Source organism: Rhizophagus irregularis, chromosome 25 (genome assembly GCF_026210795.1).
Source record: "Rhizophagus irregularis chromosome 25, complete sequence".
Lineage (NCBI taxonomy): Eukaryota > Fungi > Glomeromycota > Glomeromycetes > Glomerales > Glomeraceae > Rhizophagus > Rhizophagus irregularis.
The window spans coordinates 1,387,996-1,406,129 of record NC_089453.1 but is presented as its reverse complement, the minus strand read 5'-3'; the positions used below and the strand labels follow the sequence as shown (position 1 = coordinate 1,406,129).

Below are 18,134 nucleotides of genomic sequence, written 5' to 3'. Positions count from 1 at the left end.
TATATTTTAATTATGAGCTATTTTGAATATAAATTTGTATATATATTAGCAAATTTATATTTGTATTATGCAGTTTTAATCTATTTGTATTACATATATTTAAATATATTTTAAATTCATGAAATAGAAAACAAATAATTGAATTTTTTATAAAAATAAGAAGTTATTAACATAATAACTTAGTACCAAAATATTTAGTTTCTTCAAAGTTTAAAGCTAAATTCCTATAAAAAGCCCAAAAAAGAAAGGATGAACCAAAATGTTAATTAATAAACATTTTATTAATATAAAGACTTAAAGAAAAAATCTACATGCAAAATTCAAAATATTTAAAAATTAGAAGAGCTAATTTTCTAAAAAAAAAGAAAAAAAATAACAAAATATAAATAAAATTTTTTTTTATCTAAATTGTCTTGCTTTTTTTATTAAAATAATGATTAAAAAAAAGTCTATTAAAAACCTACAGAAAATAAATTCCTAAATCAAAATTGCTAAATTTTAAATTTTACACTCTGTTTTATCTAAAAAAAAAAGAATAAATAAAATAGAAATAATGTATTTACCGCACCTAAAGCTCCGCATGAGCCGAGCTGGCTCACGAGCTGGCTCGAGCTTTTCAATCTGAGCCGAGCTGAGTCACGATTAAATTGGCTCAGTGGCTCGCGAGCCAGCTTGAAATGAGTTCGAGCCAGTGATAGGCTCGGCTCAAAAAGCTCGAGCTGGCTTGAGTTATCATACAAAAAACGTTGCGAAAACGTTTTTTGTATAATATTATATTAAAAAAACGTTTCACAACATTTTTTTTAATTCTTTAGTAAAAAACGTTGCGAAAACATTTTTTTCACTATATTATTTTAGAAAAAAACATTTCGCAACGTTTTTTTAAATTTTTTAGTAAAAAAACATTGCGAAACCGTTTTTTTCATTATCTAATATTAGAAAAAAACGTTTCGCAACATTTTTCTAAATTCTTTAATAAAAAAACATTGCGAAAACGTTTTTTCACTATATTATATTAGAAAAACGTTTCCGCAACATTTTTTTAAGTTCTTTAATAAAAAAACATTGCGAAAACGTTTTTTTCACTATATTATATTGGAAAAAAACGTTTCGCAACGTTTTTTTAATTCTTTAGTAAAAAACGTTGCGAAAATGTTTTTTTCACTATATTATTTTAGAAAAAAGCGTTTAACAGCGTTTTTTTAAATTCTTTAATAAAAAAATGTTGCGAAAACGTTTTTTTCACTATATTATATTAGAAAAAAACGTTTCGCAACATTTTTTTAAGTTCTTTAATAAAAAAAACGTTGCGAAAACATTTTTTTCACTATATTATTTTAGAAAAAAATGTTTCACAACATTTTTTTAAGTTCTTTAATAAAAAAATGTTGCGAAAACGTTTTTTTCACTATATTATATTGGAAAAAAATGTTTCACAACGTTTTTTTTAATTCTTTAGTAAAAAACATTGCAAAAACGTTTTTTTCACTATATTATTTTAGAAAAAAATGTTTTTGCAACGTTTTTTTAAATTCTTTAGTAAAAAAACGTTGCGAAAACATTTTTTTCACTATATTATTTTAGAAAAAAACGTTTTCGCAACGTTTTTTTAAATTCTTTAGTAAAAAAACATTGCGAAAACATTTTTTCACAATATTATATTAGAAAAAAACGTTTTGCAACATTTTTTTAAGTTCTTTAATAAAAAAACGTTGCGAAAACATTTTATTCACAATATTATTTTAGAAAAAAATGTTTCGCAACATTTTTTTAATTCTTTAATAAAAAAACGTTGTGAAACGTTTTTCTGAAGATAAAGCTCGAGCCTGGCTTGGCTCGAGCCATGAAAATCATGGCTCAGCTCACTTTAGCTTGAGCTGAAATTTTTATGGCTCGGCTTATTCTGGCTCAGGCCAGAATTTTTTTTTTGAGCTGAGCCGAGCCAGACTGTGGTGGCTCAATGCAGCTCATGCGTGAGCTTTAACCGCACCTTGCGTTACAAATTTATATATATTTTTATGTTTATCATTTGCTATTTTAAGGGGGTGCGGTGTATAAACTAAAGATCGACATAAGCAATTTACAAAAAAGGAAGAATGCGTTATAACGCAGGATGCGGTAAATAAATTCACTTAATAAAATATTAGAAAATGTTTTATTAAAAAAAATATTAAAAAAAAATCTCTCTCCTTATCAAAATCTAACATGTTTGAAAGTTAAAATAAAATATTAGATGGATATAGCTTATAATAATTTGTTTATATGGTATATGAACTTAATATCAATAAAGTATATATAGATCATTAAAAAAAAAAAAAAAAAAAAGTTAAAATAAAGAAAAGATCTAAAAAAAAAATTAATATATAAACAAAAAAAAAATATAATAATATAATAAAAAAAAAAAGTATTACCTTCACTTTTATAAGAGAATCTCCAAAATGAAAATAAAATCTAAAAAAAAATGATGTTAATAATAACAGTAAAAAACAGAAAAAAAAAGAAAAATAAATACTTATCTAGCCATTTCCAGTTTGAAAAATTTGTAATTTTCTATATTTTAGTAAACTTTTATTTTTTTTTCTTCTTGAAAAATCATTTTCTTGGAATTTTGTATTTTTAAAATTAATAAAAGAAAAGTATGAAAAAAAGAAAAAAAGAAGAGAGGAAAGAGAAAAAATGAAAAAAAAGTTTTATTAAAAAAAAAGAAAAAAAAAGCTTAAAAAGAGAAATCAGAGATTAATATAAATAATATTTCATATAATATATATGACATGTAATTTAAAAATGTTTGATGTAGAAGTAGTAAATTTTTACTATATTATTAATTAAAAGGTCAATAATCCAGATAATAGTCACTTATATATTTCAAATTAGTGTTTGAAATCGAATATATTCGAATATACTCAAGTATTCATTTAAATTTATAAAGTGTATTCGAATAATATTCGAATAAGTTAAATTTCCTTTTATAGTAATAATTTACATAATTTTTAGCCTGAATTATGATTTTAACTCAGTTAAATTTAAGGATTTAATGCCCAATTAGAATTTTAACTATACTATATCTGGCTAAATGAATACTCGAATAACCACTAAGCTTATTTGAATACTCAAATATATTCGAGTTATTCGAATAACTGTTACATGATTCCAAACATTACTTCAAATATTAAGTATTACATAAAGAAATATATAACTACTGTGAAATTAGTACAAATTTAGTATATAATTAAAAAAAATCAAAACTGGTACAAATTTAGTATATGATTCAAAAAAAATTTAAAAATATATAATTACTATATATCACGGCCATAAGTACCTCTACGCATAGTAATTCTCTTAAAAATTTCATAGAATTGTATAATACCTAGGGGAATATTTTACAATTATCTCATGATCTAGTAATCAGAATTGAGCCATTTTTTTTATTTGATAACTCTCATTGAGTTCTTTAAAATAAAAAAAATCATTCAAATTGAACTGGTAGATTGTGAGATATTTGTAAAAAATGGAATTTTTAGGTTTTATTTAGTATTTGGAGGTACGGGTCAAACAGGACCTCGGATATCTTCAAAACAGGTCATAAGTCATACTTTCGGTCAAACATGGCATAGCAGCCATTATCTTTATTAATTATTTATCAAACTTTACAAATTTACATATAAGAAAAAAGAAAATAAAATAAAAACTAACTAAAAACAAAGCTATATAGTCTTTTAAGAAGAAATTAAAATTAAAAGAAAATTCATAAGAAAAATCGCTAATACTAACACTTCCTAGATCTCACCCCTTGATATATTCCAACCAAAGTAGAAGCAACTATACTAACATAATAACAAATAACGTGCCCACTATTAAAATTGACACTCCATCTTGCAAAAGCGGTTATTAAGTAGCACCGTTAGACGACCCATAAAACCCGAAATGTAATTAAACCAAGATAATTCATATTGCATCAAGTTTTTTAACCAATCGGTTCTGGAGTCATGTGAATCAACATGGGTCAGAGGTGGTAAAGACGAATAAGGTAAATAAGAAGAATTGGACAAACCTTTAGATCTTGAAGATTGTTTAAGTTTTGAAGTAATGTTTATCGCATGTTCCCATAAACCTTTATCATACGAACGCAGATTTCAAATTCATTTATGGAATTTGTTAACAAAATTGTTATGTATGGCAGCAACCACATTCATAGCAGTGAGGCGAGGAATACCTAAGCTTTTGAAAACTTCCAGAAAGGCAGCAGGCAAACAGCCACGAACTAGACTATAGTAGGACCAGTTACTAGACGAGAAAGTCCAACAAGGGAGGAAAGTAATTCTATCAATTTAAGAAGAGTAATCACAATTGGCATTATTACCCACTTCTTTAATTTTTAGGGTAAGGTGATGGAGATATGATGTCAAAAGTTGATGTAATTTAGCATGACGCTTTTTGCACAAAAATAAGTGCATAAAATCTTCTAAATGATCTTCACAAGAGCGACAGGTTAGAATTTCCACGTATAAATCAGGTCATGTTCTTTTCAGTAATTCTAAAGTGAGTAAATCTTCCAGGAAAAGTTGAAATTTCAATGTATGGTGTCTAGAAACATTCTCATTAGTGAAAGAATTGTCAGATTTAGGTTGGAACATTAATGTATGTCAGGTAAAAGCCCAATCAACCATGTACTGAGATGAATCCGTTAAGAGAGAAGTAAAACGGAAACGAGAAAGAGCTAAAAGGTCTTTCATATATAACATTTGATGATATTGTTTAAACAAATATCTTGGATTGGATTCACAGATCACGTCATCATAGAGCAAAATATAATCATGACCACGGTGAGATTGAGATGAGAGATAAGAACAGCATTTTTAGATATATAGGCAGTATTGGCAAGAGAATCAGCGAAGTCATTCCAATAAAAATTAGAGTGAGCTTTAACTTTGAAAGGCAAAACTGAAAGATTTTTATCAACAATCAGTTTTTGAATGATAGCCCAAAGTTCAAAATTGGTTGTCTTATAATAAAGTTGAGAATTTGAATAATCAGATAAGAAACAATGTTTCAAACCCTCAATAGAAGATTGTAAATCTGTGTAAATCTGAACAACAGAATTTGCAGGAGAGGCAGATAAAGCTGCATAAATAGCAGCAGCTTCAGCTCGAGAGGAGGAAGGCCAGTCGCAGATAATACCTCGTTTATAAGTGACAATGGAATTAAGGAATCCAGAATCTTTGACAATTTGAACCCAACCTCAACTTATGAAGACGTCACTCGTTCCTAAATTAATAAAGGAACCATCAGTGTAAAAGGTATAAAGCGAATCTGAAGAAAGCACAACAGATGAAGATGTAGCAATATCATTAGCCGTGAGTAAAGGTGGCGGAATATCGTCAACAGTATCAAGGGAAGGGCAAGAAGTATCAACAGGTAACCCAGAGTAAGTGGATAAATTACAATACAAGGTTACGTAATCCATAATTTCAGCCTATGACACTGTAGCAGATAAATGAGATGTGTGTTTTATGATAGATGACTTCTTCATAGGCAAGATCAAGCACTAAAGAAGAGAAGCCGAGTAGGAGCAAGCAACAGAGCTAATAGCAACTGATCTCTTTGAGTAAGATGATTTATTCATATTCAAGTTGCAGCCGGGACAAGGTTGAAGGGATACTAATTCGCTTGGTCGAGATGAACAGTCAGAAGTCCAATGTGCAATAGTACAAGTGAAATGTTTGGGTTGGATTTGAATTTGTTTACCAAATAATGGGAGGCCATCATTATTCAACATGACAATCCAGTTTTTCTTATAACCAGAAGGAGGAGTACAAAGAACTAGTTCTTTAGCAAACTAGTTCAGAGGGCGCTGTATTGTTATAAATCTATCTTGCAATAAACCAACTTGATCCTGGATAGTAACATTAGAAGAGAGATTTTTGTACCAGTTGGGAATACGGGCATTACCACGTTTTTGAGTAGAGTTAGCATAAATAACAGATCAAGAGAGCAAATGAGTTCCCTGGAGTGACAAAAGTTGTGACAAATAAAATAAGCCATGCCTTCGAAGTCGTGTCAAATTGGCCTTAAACACATCCAAAGAAAGGCAATGATATATTGGAGTATGGCCGTTAGGATAAGTTAAATCAGGCACAGGCGACGAATTAGCGCGTGATAAGCAGAAGGGAGTGAAGATCAGGGAGGCTAAAGTATTAGCGATATAATCTTGTTTAAAAATATTAAAAGAAGACCAATAAGTCCAATCCAAAACCATCAAAGGGGAAATAGGAATTAAACAATAAAATTGAATAAACCGCAACTTATAATTAAAAAGAGATTTCATAAAAAAAGAAGAATTTGCTAATAAAAATAAATTAGTAAAATGACTCTGTTGTTGAAACGAAAATAAGTTGATCAAAGCTTGAGACAAATATAACACCACATTAGGAATAGAGCGTAATAATTTAGCCTTGTGTTTAACCAAAGTACGAACTGAAGAAGTGACAGTAGAACATTTGGCCTCAGATAAATGCGTAACTTGCATTTGATAATTTAGTTTCGGGATCAAAACAGTATTATAAAGGTATACCACTTGTTGAACAGTTAGTTTCACAGGGCGAAGAGTTGCAGAGAATGAATTACATTCTTGTTTGAGTTGTTGTCGAATAAAATTCCTAGAGCCATTAATATTAAACCAAACTCCCAGAAAATGGAAAGATGAGGACATAGGAATAGGAGTAACAGTAATGTTGGGTGTAGTATTGAGTGATGAAATCAATAAAGTAAAGGCTATAGAAGATAAATCTTGAGAAGCAGCAACTGCATTGGTGGCTAAAACGTATTTGTTATGGTTGGCTGAAGTATTGTTTAAACAATAAAATTCTTCAGTAATAGACAACATATGTTCCATTCCTTCTTTAGAAGAAGAGATCAGAGTAGAATCATCCATAAACACTAAATTGTTAATGTCTAAAACATCAAGAGAACGAGAATCCGATGAAACAGTACAGGAAACCATTGGAGAAATCAAACGATAAGGGTCTTTCTTCTCATATTTGAGAACTGTGAGCAGAGGGTCTAAATAAATAACCATAAAAGTGGAGAAATAACTTCACCTTGGTCTATTCCTATTCTAACTCTATATGGCAGAGTAGGGCCATGTGCAGTAATAACATGATTAGAACGTGACATAAATAAAGAGAGTAAGAATTGAATAGCATTTTGTGGCAGGTGTAAGCGTAGGAGAGCAAATCGCAACATGGATAAATCAACAAAATCAAATGCTTTTGAGATGTCTTAAGAAAGGATCCATAAAGGTTGTTTAGTGACTACTGAATCATGGATGATGGATTCTAGAGTAATAATAGGATCACGGCAGGATCCTCCAGGTAACCCTGCAAAATTACCACCTTGGAAGACATGGTGGAAGGCAAGTAGAGGAGCAAGACGATTGTAAAAAAGCTTAACCAAGGCCTTACGAATCACCTCCAATAAAGTAATAGGGCGTGTATTCTTAAGTTGGCATTTCCATTCATGCAGTTTGGGAATAGGAAAGACAGTAGCTTGTTTCCATAAATCAGGAATATTTGTGTCTGATAAACATGCGCAGATTAAGTTAAAAAGAAGAGCAGAAGCGGTAGGTCCTAAGTGTTTCAACATCTCATATGAGATCATAGAAGATCCTGGGGCTTTATCATTGGGCATGGAGGAAATCGTTGAAGACCATTCGTCAAGAGTAGGAGGATCCATAAGTGAATCAAAAATAGATGGAGAGACATCGGTGAGTGGCGCATACGCATTAAACCATCTTTTAGGCAGATCCTATATGGAAGAAGAAGGAGTGGAGGTAATTGGAACAAAATTTTGGAAGTGTTCAATAACTTCCTAATCAATGGCATCTGGAGATGTCAAATAAAGTAGGGTGTGATGGATGATCTATAAAAACACGATCAAGAACAATTCATCGTCTAGTTCGTGACAAAGCAGATTCAATAAAAGTAAAAATATCATTAGTGAAATTATCATTCTGAGTATCAATTTTAGCCTGAATAAAAGAAGCTTAGAATTCTTTTTCTTTAAGTAAGAGAAGGCTTCGCAAAAGCAAAGTCATATTATCTAACGTTTGAAGTAAATTAGCAAAGTCATCAATTCTTTCATCTCAAAGAAAAAAAGGAAGGGTAATAGGCGTAACAAAGGTATTTTTATAAAAAAAAAGGAGATTATTAAGACGTATATAATATGAAAACCATTTAGTTTCATAATGAACAGAATATGATGTAGGGGTTTTGTGAAGAGAACGAATAGTTTTAGCCACTTTGGACAAAAAACGGTAAGACTGACATAAACTTTCTAAGTCTTTAGGCTTCTTCGGAATATAAGTATTGCCCACAGTAACTGAAGATAATGTGGAATTAGCAGCTTTGATAATCCTAAAATGATGATATTCACACTTCTGATTGAGGGGCCAAGCATCAAACCCAAGTGAATCAACTGGACATAAATTGTCCAACTCAACAGCAAAAGCAGACCATTGATCAGTAGAGATAGAATCAAATTTGAAAATACGTCAAGTATTACGACCAAGTTGACGAACACGTGCAGATTTAATAGCATCTGATAATAAGGAAGCGTCAAAATAAGTGATAATAGGATTATGGTCGAAGATATGCATATCATAAGCGTCAAATATGGAAGCAGTTAACATATATTACCGAAGAAGCGGACAAGACCAAACAAAATCAATTCGGGTAATAGTATCCAAGTGATGATAAGTACCTAAATAAGGTACTGGACAAATTAAGGGGGATGCAGTTTTCATAATTATGAGAAAGTAAATAATGAAATAATTTATGCATACGTTTAGCAGCAATCTGAGGTTGATGCAAAAATATAGGGTAATATTTCTCCAAATTTATATTAAAATCACCGCAAATAGCGTGATGAAATTTTGTGAAGAAGTTTGAGAAATAAGAGAAATTAATTGATCAATAACTTCATAACGAAGAATAAGATCATTTGTAGGGGAAATATAGACAACAAATATATGCAATTTAACATTGCCTTTAAAAAATAAGTCTACAGAAAGAATTCGTGAAGAATGCGATTAATAAAATTGAACATGAGTAGCTAAAGAGTTGTGTATAAACAAAGAAACACCACCAGAAGAACGGCCGTGTTTAGTAGAATCCAAGTCAGAATGAAAAGAAGTATAATAGGACCCCGGATATCTCCAAAACAGGTCATAAGTCACACTTTCGGCAGATTGGCCCATTTTTCAGGGGCTCAAAAAATCGTTTTTGTAAATATCTCGGCATCCAGTGGTCCAATTTTGATGAACTTTTTTTTAAATTGTAGAGCTAAATGAGGGCTACAAAATAAAAAAAAATTCATTAAAATTGAATTACTGGATGCTGAGATATTTACAAAAAACGATTTTTTGAGTTTCAGCAAAAAGGGGTGTTTTTGGCCAAAAGTCCATTATGACCTTTATATTAGATATCCGGGGTCCTAACTTGGATAGCACGAAGATCTTTATCAGTTCGGAGTTGCTGTGGGTCATGTAGGAAAAATCAGAGATCATCACAGGTCGAAAAGTGAAAAATCAGGCATCAATAGAGATGGTAAAGTCCTAGGTCCTGGACCTAAAGACCTGGTCCTAGGACCTGGTCTGCAGATCTTTAGGTCCAAATTTTGGACCAGAAGCGGACCAGGTCCTAAAAAGTCCTAGCCAATAAGGTTATAAGAGATCTATATGTTTAAATTATATATGTATAATTTGCTGTAAATTTGATTTTAAGTAATTATAAATTATAAAAAAGTGCACTGCAATATTGCAATACAATTTTTATATTATTAAAATCATATAAAAAATGAGTTGCGATATTGCGATTCACATTTTTATATTAAAATCAATATAAAAAAGTGAATCGCGATACCGCAACTCACTTTTTTTATATAAAATCAATATAAAAAAGTGAATCGCGATACCGCAACTCACTTTTTTTATATAAAATCAATATAAAAAAGTGAATCGCGATACCGCAACTCACTTTTTTTATATAAAATCAATATAAAAAAGTGAATCCCGATACCGCAACTCACTTTTTTTATATAAAATCAATATAAAAAAGTGAATCCCGATACCGCAACTCACTTTTTTTATATAAAATCAATATAAAAAAGTGAATCCCGATACCGCAACTCACTTTTTTTATATAAAATCAATATAAAAAAGTGAATCCCGATATCGCAACTCACTTTTTTTATATTTAATTATTACTAAAATTCATAAAATCTATAAATAACTTAGTCAGGACCTGGTCCGCAGGTCCGTTCAATAGGACTTATAAGTCCCAGGACCAGGATCGGACCAGGACCGACCTAACCATCCCTAGGCATCAATCAGTCACCAATCGGTCACCAATCAGGTATCTGATTGGTGACCGATTGGTGCCTAATTTTTCACTTTTTGACCTGTGATCAGCAAGATCATCATGTCGGAGAGAAAAGCAGGTATCACGTTCTTTAATCAAATTAAAGTGAATAACTAATCTTTTAAGGTCACCAGAACCAGACATGTGGGTACGACCAGTGTAAGAGTGATAAGTTTCTAAAAGGAGGTTGTTAACAGCGTCAATCATAGCCCGATTGGTAGGATATTTTTTGACAAATTCAGGAAAAGCATTAGGTGCAGCAGCAGCCTGATAATAACGCCTAAGAATGGAAATAGTGGGCGTGTCAAGGGAAAGAGGAGAAGTATCATTGGTATCCATAATATCCTTATTAGGAGACGCGTCTAAGAGGGAAGTTTCTTTGTCCTTTAGAGCATGCATGGACGCGTCAGTACCAGACGCGACAGAACCAGGCGCAGAGGGTGCAGCAATATCTTTAGGAGGAGGAGACGAAAAATTGTCAGCATTATTTTGTTAAGGAGGAGTGGTAGTATTACTGCCTCCACGTAGCCGCTGAGTCGGTGACGTAATCCTTTCGTTCCAGTTGTGCGAGAACGTACGAGTACGTTTGGAAGGGTTGTTTTTATTGTTTGTTTGTTTGATGTCAGAGTTCGAAACATCAGAGCCAGAGTCTTTATTATCAGTCGATGTGCATGTCACACTTACATGCCAATTATAATTAAAATTCTTGTACTACCGTAAATCACTATTCTTTTGACGTATTGTAAACGATTAAAGTTATACTTCTTCTAACAAAAAAAATTATCTCAGTTGGTAAATAAATACCTATTCAACCTAATATAGGTATTATTTTATTTGTGAAAACTTTGTAATAACATCTATATACACTATAAAGATTAGTACGTTTTGACATATTTTCGAGAGATTCTTTACTTTAGCGACTTCTAACAAAAAATTTTATATTCAAATATCCGTAATATTTTATGCTGTTTCCAGAAATGTTTTCTTCAAAAGTTGTTAATACAACAGTTTTCAAGAAAAGTGGCATTGTATTTTATATATATACATGTATATATATTAAACTTGTCAAAAACTTTATTATAACTTGTAATGATTGTTAATAAAGCTATATTAAACTGCATTAATGGGCATTTTCAACTGCTCTTTTCTTTCTTTGGTATTGGACGTGTTGCTTAATTCGACTTAAATCCCATTCATCTGATAAGGTATTTAATTTTTCTCTCATTTCTTCGTTCGTAGGTTCACTCTGACTCAGAATTAAAGGTTCTAAAAGAGTTTCTTCTTCTAAACTAGGAATCCTTTTAGCTTTTCACTTACGTTTATTACCTGTTTCATTTTCTTGTTGTTCTTGCATTATAATGTCACGTTGATCAGAAGATTCTTCTTGAGGCTGTGATCGTGATTCCATAGTTTGTGAATGTTCCATTGTTTTTTTATTTCTTTTGCTTCTTTAAGTTCTTTTTGAAAATTCAATATTTTTAATCTAGATGTGCCCAATTTGCTTCTTCTGGGCTGAGTTGGTCTGGTTTTAAGAACATCTTCATAATAAATTGCTTGCATGCGGACTATTCCATCAGAGAAGCAATTCTTAAGTTGAATTACTCCTTCAACTGTCAGTTGTGATCGGTAAACATTTTTCCACGTATTACTATTTAAAAATGATTCATTTGTTTGGTCAAATTCTTGGAGGAGAATTTAGACTAAATTCCACATTGCATCATATCTTTGATTTATTGCATGATTTCCGGTAGATGCTGTTGGATCATTGAGGTATTCAGATAATAAGATTTCAATTCTATCACGTTCCGTTTGTACTGATTTTATTTGCATTTTTAAATTTTCCATATTAACTACGTTTCCTGTTATATTTTGTTTTATGAATTTCACTCCAAAAGTCTCCAGAGCTTCGTCGTATGCAAAAAAATGTCCTTTTCATTTTTCATTATTATCTATTTTAATAGAAGCTGCATAACGCAATTTATCTTCTAGTTTAGGAAACTTTTTCAAAATACCAAAAAAATGACATACAGAACTAGCATACTGAGTTTTAGCTGCTGAAGCAAATAAACCACCAAATGCAGCTAAAGCATTTTTTTGTAAATCATAATTTCCAACTCGAATGCTAATACGATGAGCTTTAAATATTCCGGCCCATTGATAGTAAAGGTACCAAATTTGAAGCGCCAAATTTGCATTTTCCCAAATTTCATGCTTACTAATATTTTTTTTTTTAATGTAGATTCGTATTGCTAAAGATACTGCAGTCCATATTAATTCAAGAACACGAACAGTGGACCTATAATCAACAACAGATTCCAATTTTTCCAAAAATTTAACTCCAAGTGAATTTGCAAGATCAAAAATTCCATAACTTGAAAAAAGAACAATCAAAACACTGCACATATCCTTGGACGTGTGCCATTGCCCAAGAATAGGACGCAGGTAAGGCTATTGATCCGTTAATTTAATTATTCTTTGAAATATTGCTTCATCAGCAACTACATCTAAATACTGTTATGATGTTAATTCAAAATCTTTTTTGTACATTTCTAAAGATTCAAAAATACCCTCGTCAGAATTTGGAACTCCACCAGGTTCTAAAATAACTACATTTGGAGGTTCTACTTTACATCTATGTTCAACACGATTCAAGATTTCATCATGTACAATGGCCATGTCAAAATTTGTCTGATAAATTGCAATGCCTTGAGAGTTAATTTGAACATTGAGTAGGTTATCTAAAACAGAATCAAAAATATCCAAAGTATTACTTATCATTTGATTCATACCAAATAACTCAAGTGGAGAACTATTTTGGTTTTCATCATTCTTATTTTCATACAAATTAAAAGGCATTTGGTGTTGAAAAACCATTCTGAGCGTCATATGTGTACTGGTACGTGTCGTATCAAATATGTTTCCATATCTAAAAGTTGCTTCCTTAAAATCTATGTTATCTATAACACCTAAATTCCAAATATTTTCACTCTTATTAAGACGTTGACATGGATTTATGGATTTCATTCGAACCTTTTCTAATTTTCTTTCTTGACCGTCTGTATGTCCACTTATTTGCAAAGTAGAAAGAAGACGTCGGAATTGTTGATTGAGTTTTGGTTTTCTACTAAGACTCGAAAGTACTTGAGTAAACCAAACTTGCAAGTATGGAAACGCAATTCCAATTAATACTGAAACAAAAAAAGTTACTATTTTTATTAATTGCTGTTCATCAAATTGTTTTAATAGTTTATTTCGAGATTTAGACTTTCTATTTGATATCTCTAATTTTTTTTTTAAAATATCTCCACATAGATTTCCAAAAAATCCAGTTAAATATGATGGAAAAGCTGAATAGTAATTTTCAAGAGATGCCAGATTTTGAATTTCAGCTTTTTGTTTATTCAATTCTTCTCTTGATTTCCAAATTCTTTCTGCCAATTTATTTCCTACATCGGGCCATTGTTCATCTGAAATAAACAATTCTGAAGAAATTGTATTTGAAATTTTATTCATTTTTAAAATAATTTGAAGCATGAAAAGAGTAGGTAATTGAATATAACTTGTTAATCCTATGTATACCGTGTTGATAGATGATATTGTAAAGGTGGTGGAAGATATTGATGACCTACGAATTTCTTCAAAATTACAAATAGATTCCATATCGATATTTTTTTTAGTGTTTTTGGACAATGTTATATTTTGAAGAAAGTGTAATGCAGGATTTAACATATGTGTAAGAATAATTTCTTTTTTATCTTGACTTTCATTTTTTACAACAAAAAGAAGCCAGTTCGCTAATGCTATGAGTATTTTATCAGAATCTTCATCATGCAATTTATCATTTTCACAATTGAATTTGGGTTTTCCTGATCCATTTTTTCGATGAATATGCCCTCCATTGATTTCAAAACAGCTGCAACATATGTATCAGGGATCTGAAAATTCCTCATTAGCTAAATTTGATATATTCGGACAAGGACCCCGGATATCTCCAAAACAGGTCATAAGTCACACTTTCGGCAGATTGGCCCATTTTTCAGGGGCTCAAAAAATCGTTTTTTGTAAATATCTCGGCATCCAGTGGTCCAATTTTGATGAACGTTTTTTTAAATTGTAGAGCTAAATGAGGGCTACAAAATAAAAAAAAGTTCATTAAAATTGAATTACTAGATGCTGAGATATTTACAAAAAACGATTTTTTGAGTTTCAGCAAAAAGGGGTGTTTTTGGCCAAAAGTCCATTATGACCTTTATATTAGATATCCGGGATCCTTTCGGACATACTTCAAGTGTATTACAACTGAATTGTCCATTGCAAGCTACTTGTATATTTCTATTAAAGATGTTCCAAGAATGTTGGCGGCAATTCATTCCACGACTAAAAAAGTAGAAATTTTTCTCACAAAAAAAATACCTTCTTCGATATATTATACTTTTTTCCGTTTTTCTTATTTGTTTAGTATGACTTATATGATTTTTTTGATCATAATTAAAATGCGACATACACACTCCTAAATTAACCTTCCCATCCAAAAATTTAGCCGCAACACTTGTATCTATTTGCCAAGTTCCTATTAATTGAGAAATACATCTTTTACTATCATTACCGCATGTTTGTAATTTTCCATCAATTATGTCAACAATAGCACATGGTAAAAGGGAAGTTGACATTTCGTCCATAATGTATATTTCATTTTCAAGTGATTCAGATTTATTTTTTAAACTTTGCTCATTATTATCGTCAATTTCATCATCACTACTTGAATTATATTCATTTATTTCTTCACTTCGAACAGTTTTATGTGCCTGCAAAAAATTTTTGATGTGAAAAATATTAGATTGTTTGTTTGATTCAGCGTCTAATAATATTGAATTTTGGTTTATCAATTGTTCTAAAAATGTTTCATCATATTCTAGCTCTTCTTCTGAATTGTTATCACCTAAAAGTTGCTCAAATAAAATATTATTATCGTCTATAGACTTTGAAAAGCTATTCATATTGAGATTGTAAAAGTTTATTACAGAAATTAGGTAGTTTTGAGTACCTGTGATTCTTTTCTTTGACAAGAAGTATATATAAAATTAAAAATACTTGAAAATGATAGATTTTGATCTCATCTATCAGGAAATGTACTCAGATTTTGTAGTACAAAAGATTTATTTTACATAAACATAAAATGAAGTTAGCGTATTTTTTAAATTTTAGGTCGGCACTATAAATTCGACCAGAGTTAAGAAAATTTTGGCCAAAATTATGATTTAAAGATCGGTAATTTTAATCAAAAAAGAAAACTTTGGCTAGTTTAGAACTTTACATATATACTATATATCTAAAGACCATGCTATATATGAAATTTAAATTATGATATCATAGTATAAAAAATTTGCCCACTAATTTTGTGACATGCACATCGACTGTTATTATTGTTGTTTCGTTTATCTTTGCGCTTAGCAGGGCCCCCTTTCGGGTTGCTGCCAGCTTTATTAGCACTTTTATTAGTCATGGTAGTAGAATATAAGGTTGTGTTAGTATGAAGAGATAAAAATTTCTTCTGCGAAATTTTTTGACCAAGGATCTACAAGAAGGAGTTGGCAGATCAGGATCAAGTCACACTTTCGGTTTAACAAAGCTGCGCTTAAATTTTATTAATTTTTGCCACAAGTTACTTTAGAAAATACCAGGTATTCAAAAAAGAACTGCAACAAAGTGCAGAACTAATCTAATACAAGAACAATAATCTTCCTAGAAAAATACATAAAAAGAAATGCAAGATTATAAACCCAACAGCCTCTCTATATAAATAACTATGGCTACTCCCCCCTCCCGAATTATATCTCAAATCCGGTAGAATTGACTATGCTATACGTACTCAGCGAGACCCCCCCGCTACATTTAAAGATCGAAGAATACCATTGCCAAATACCATTAGCGCTATCAAAAATACACAAAATTCAATTTCTCCTATTTCCTATAAAAAAAATTTTACTTAAAATATATTTAAAATATATTTAATTTTCTTTAAAATATACTTAATTTTCTTATTTTATACTTAAAATATACTGAAAATTGAATTTTCGCAAAATTTGAATTAAATTGTATTTAATATATACTTAAAATATATTTAATTTACATTTAAATTTTGCCCATTTCAGTATATTTTAAGAATATTTAAAATAAGAATATTTTAAGTACATTATTATATACTTAAATTATACTTAAATAATATTTAATTTTTGCCTATTTCAGTATATTTTAAGTATAAAATAAAATTTTAAATATATTTTAAGTATAAAATAAAATTTTAAGTTTATTTTAAGTATATTTTAGCAAAAATATTTTTTATAGGGATTTGACTACATACTATGAATAACAAACCTATTTTACAAAGACCGCAGGGAACTTTTTAGTATCGTGCAGTCCAATTGCTAGGGGAATTTTTTAGTGTCATGCAATCCCAACAGGGACATCCACCTCATTTCGAATGATTCCTAACGGAGGATACCCACCTCATTGCGAACGATCCTTTGGCCTAAGATCTACCTAGATAAGTCAATCCAATGATAGTTCAACATGTGACCACCATGATCGGCATACTATAAAAACTGCGGTACCCAACCGGTCACCCCCTTATCACCCGAGTGATCATTAATTTTAAAATTAGTAACACCAAGCCACCATGACGATCAAATTTTCCAGTATCTCCCATCTCCCAAAGAAAATAAGGTTACACCAAAAAAAGTGACCAAGAAAAACAAAAAGCAAAAAATAAAAACATAAACCTCAGGAAAACTCGAAGTGCAATGAAAAAAACCTGAGTAAAAATCACCAAACATACACCTCAACTCTGTCTCCTTATTTTAGAAGACTAACTCACCGTTAATAACATCAACTAGCAAGAAATACGTTGAGCAAGAGCTTCTTCCAAGAAATACCAGTCTGGCCTGCAAACCACTTGGCCAGTTAGACTTTAAAGGCGTAGGAACCAAGACGCACTACTTTTCAACCTTTCAGAAAGCCCAGGGGAACGTTCGTATGGAACTGCCATCTTACAGTATTATTGGTAACTCCAAGACTCATGATAACGGTCCTAACTCAATATAAGCTGTAAGGAGTTTAGGCAAAACTAAAGACCTCAGTAATAACTTCATATAACCTCGAAAAGTCCTTTTACTATCACTCAAGGCAAAAAATCCTCATATTTTTTCATCTATGTCTTCTTGGGAAAAAATGGGCAGAGTCCAACGGGAGAGAAAGTACAATAATCGCTCTTTTTACCAAGTCACACTTTCGAGTAAACATGGCATAGCAGCCTTTATCTTTATTAATTATTTATCAAACTTTACAAAATTACATATAAGAAAAAGAAAATAAAATAAAAACTAACTAAAAACAAAGCTATATAGTCTCCTAGAAAGAAATTAAAATTAAAAGAAAGTTCAAAAAAAAATTCGCTAATACTAACACTTCCTAGATCTCCCCCCTTGATATATTCCAACCAAAGTAGAAGCAACTATGCTAACAAAACAACGAATGACGCACCCACTATTAAAGTCGACACTCCATCCTGCAAAAGCAGTTATTAAGTAGCACCGTTAGACAACCCATAAAACCCAAAATGTGATTAAACCAACATAATTCATATTGCATCAAGTTTTTTAACCAATCGGTTCCGGAGTCACGTGAATCAACATGGGTCAGAGGTGGTAAAGACGAGTAAGG

General features: G+C 30.8%; 2 protein-coding genes across 2 annotated transcripts; both read right to left on the bottom strand.

Moving 5' to 3' along the window:
• Positions 1-11,535: 11,535 nt before the first annotated feature.
• On the bottom strand, positions 11,536-11,841 carry OCT59_016778 (uncharacterized protein; the record flags this gene model as incomplete). Its single annotated transcript, XM_066145912.1, has 2 exons — positions 11,536-11,681; positions 11,742-11,841. The coding sequence occupies 2 exons, from the start codon at positions 11,839-11,841 to the stop codon at positions 11,536-11,538; spliced, it is 246 nt and encodes an 81-aa protein (XP_066003649.1).
• A 269-nt stretch (positions 11,842-12,110) lies between these two features.
• On the bottom strand, positions 12,111-15,412 carry OCT59_016777 (uncharacterized protein; the record flags this gene model as incomplete). Its single annotated transcript, XM_066145911.1, has 4 exons — positions 12,111-12,343; positions 12,428-12,786; positions 12,961-14,328; positions 14,829-15,412. 4 exons carry the CDS (start codon positions 15,410-15,412, stop codon positions 12,111-12,113), a joined length of 2,544 nt encoding a protein of 847 aa, XP_066003648.1.
• Positions 15,413-18,134: the final 2,722 nt, after the last annotated feature.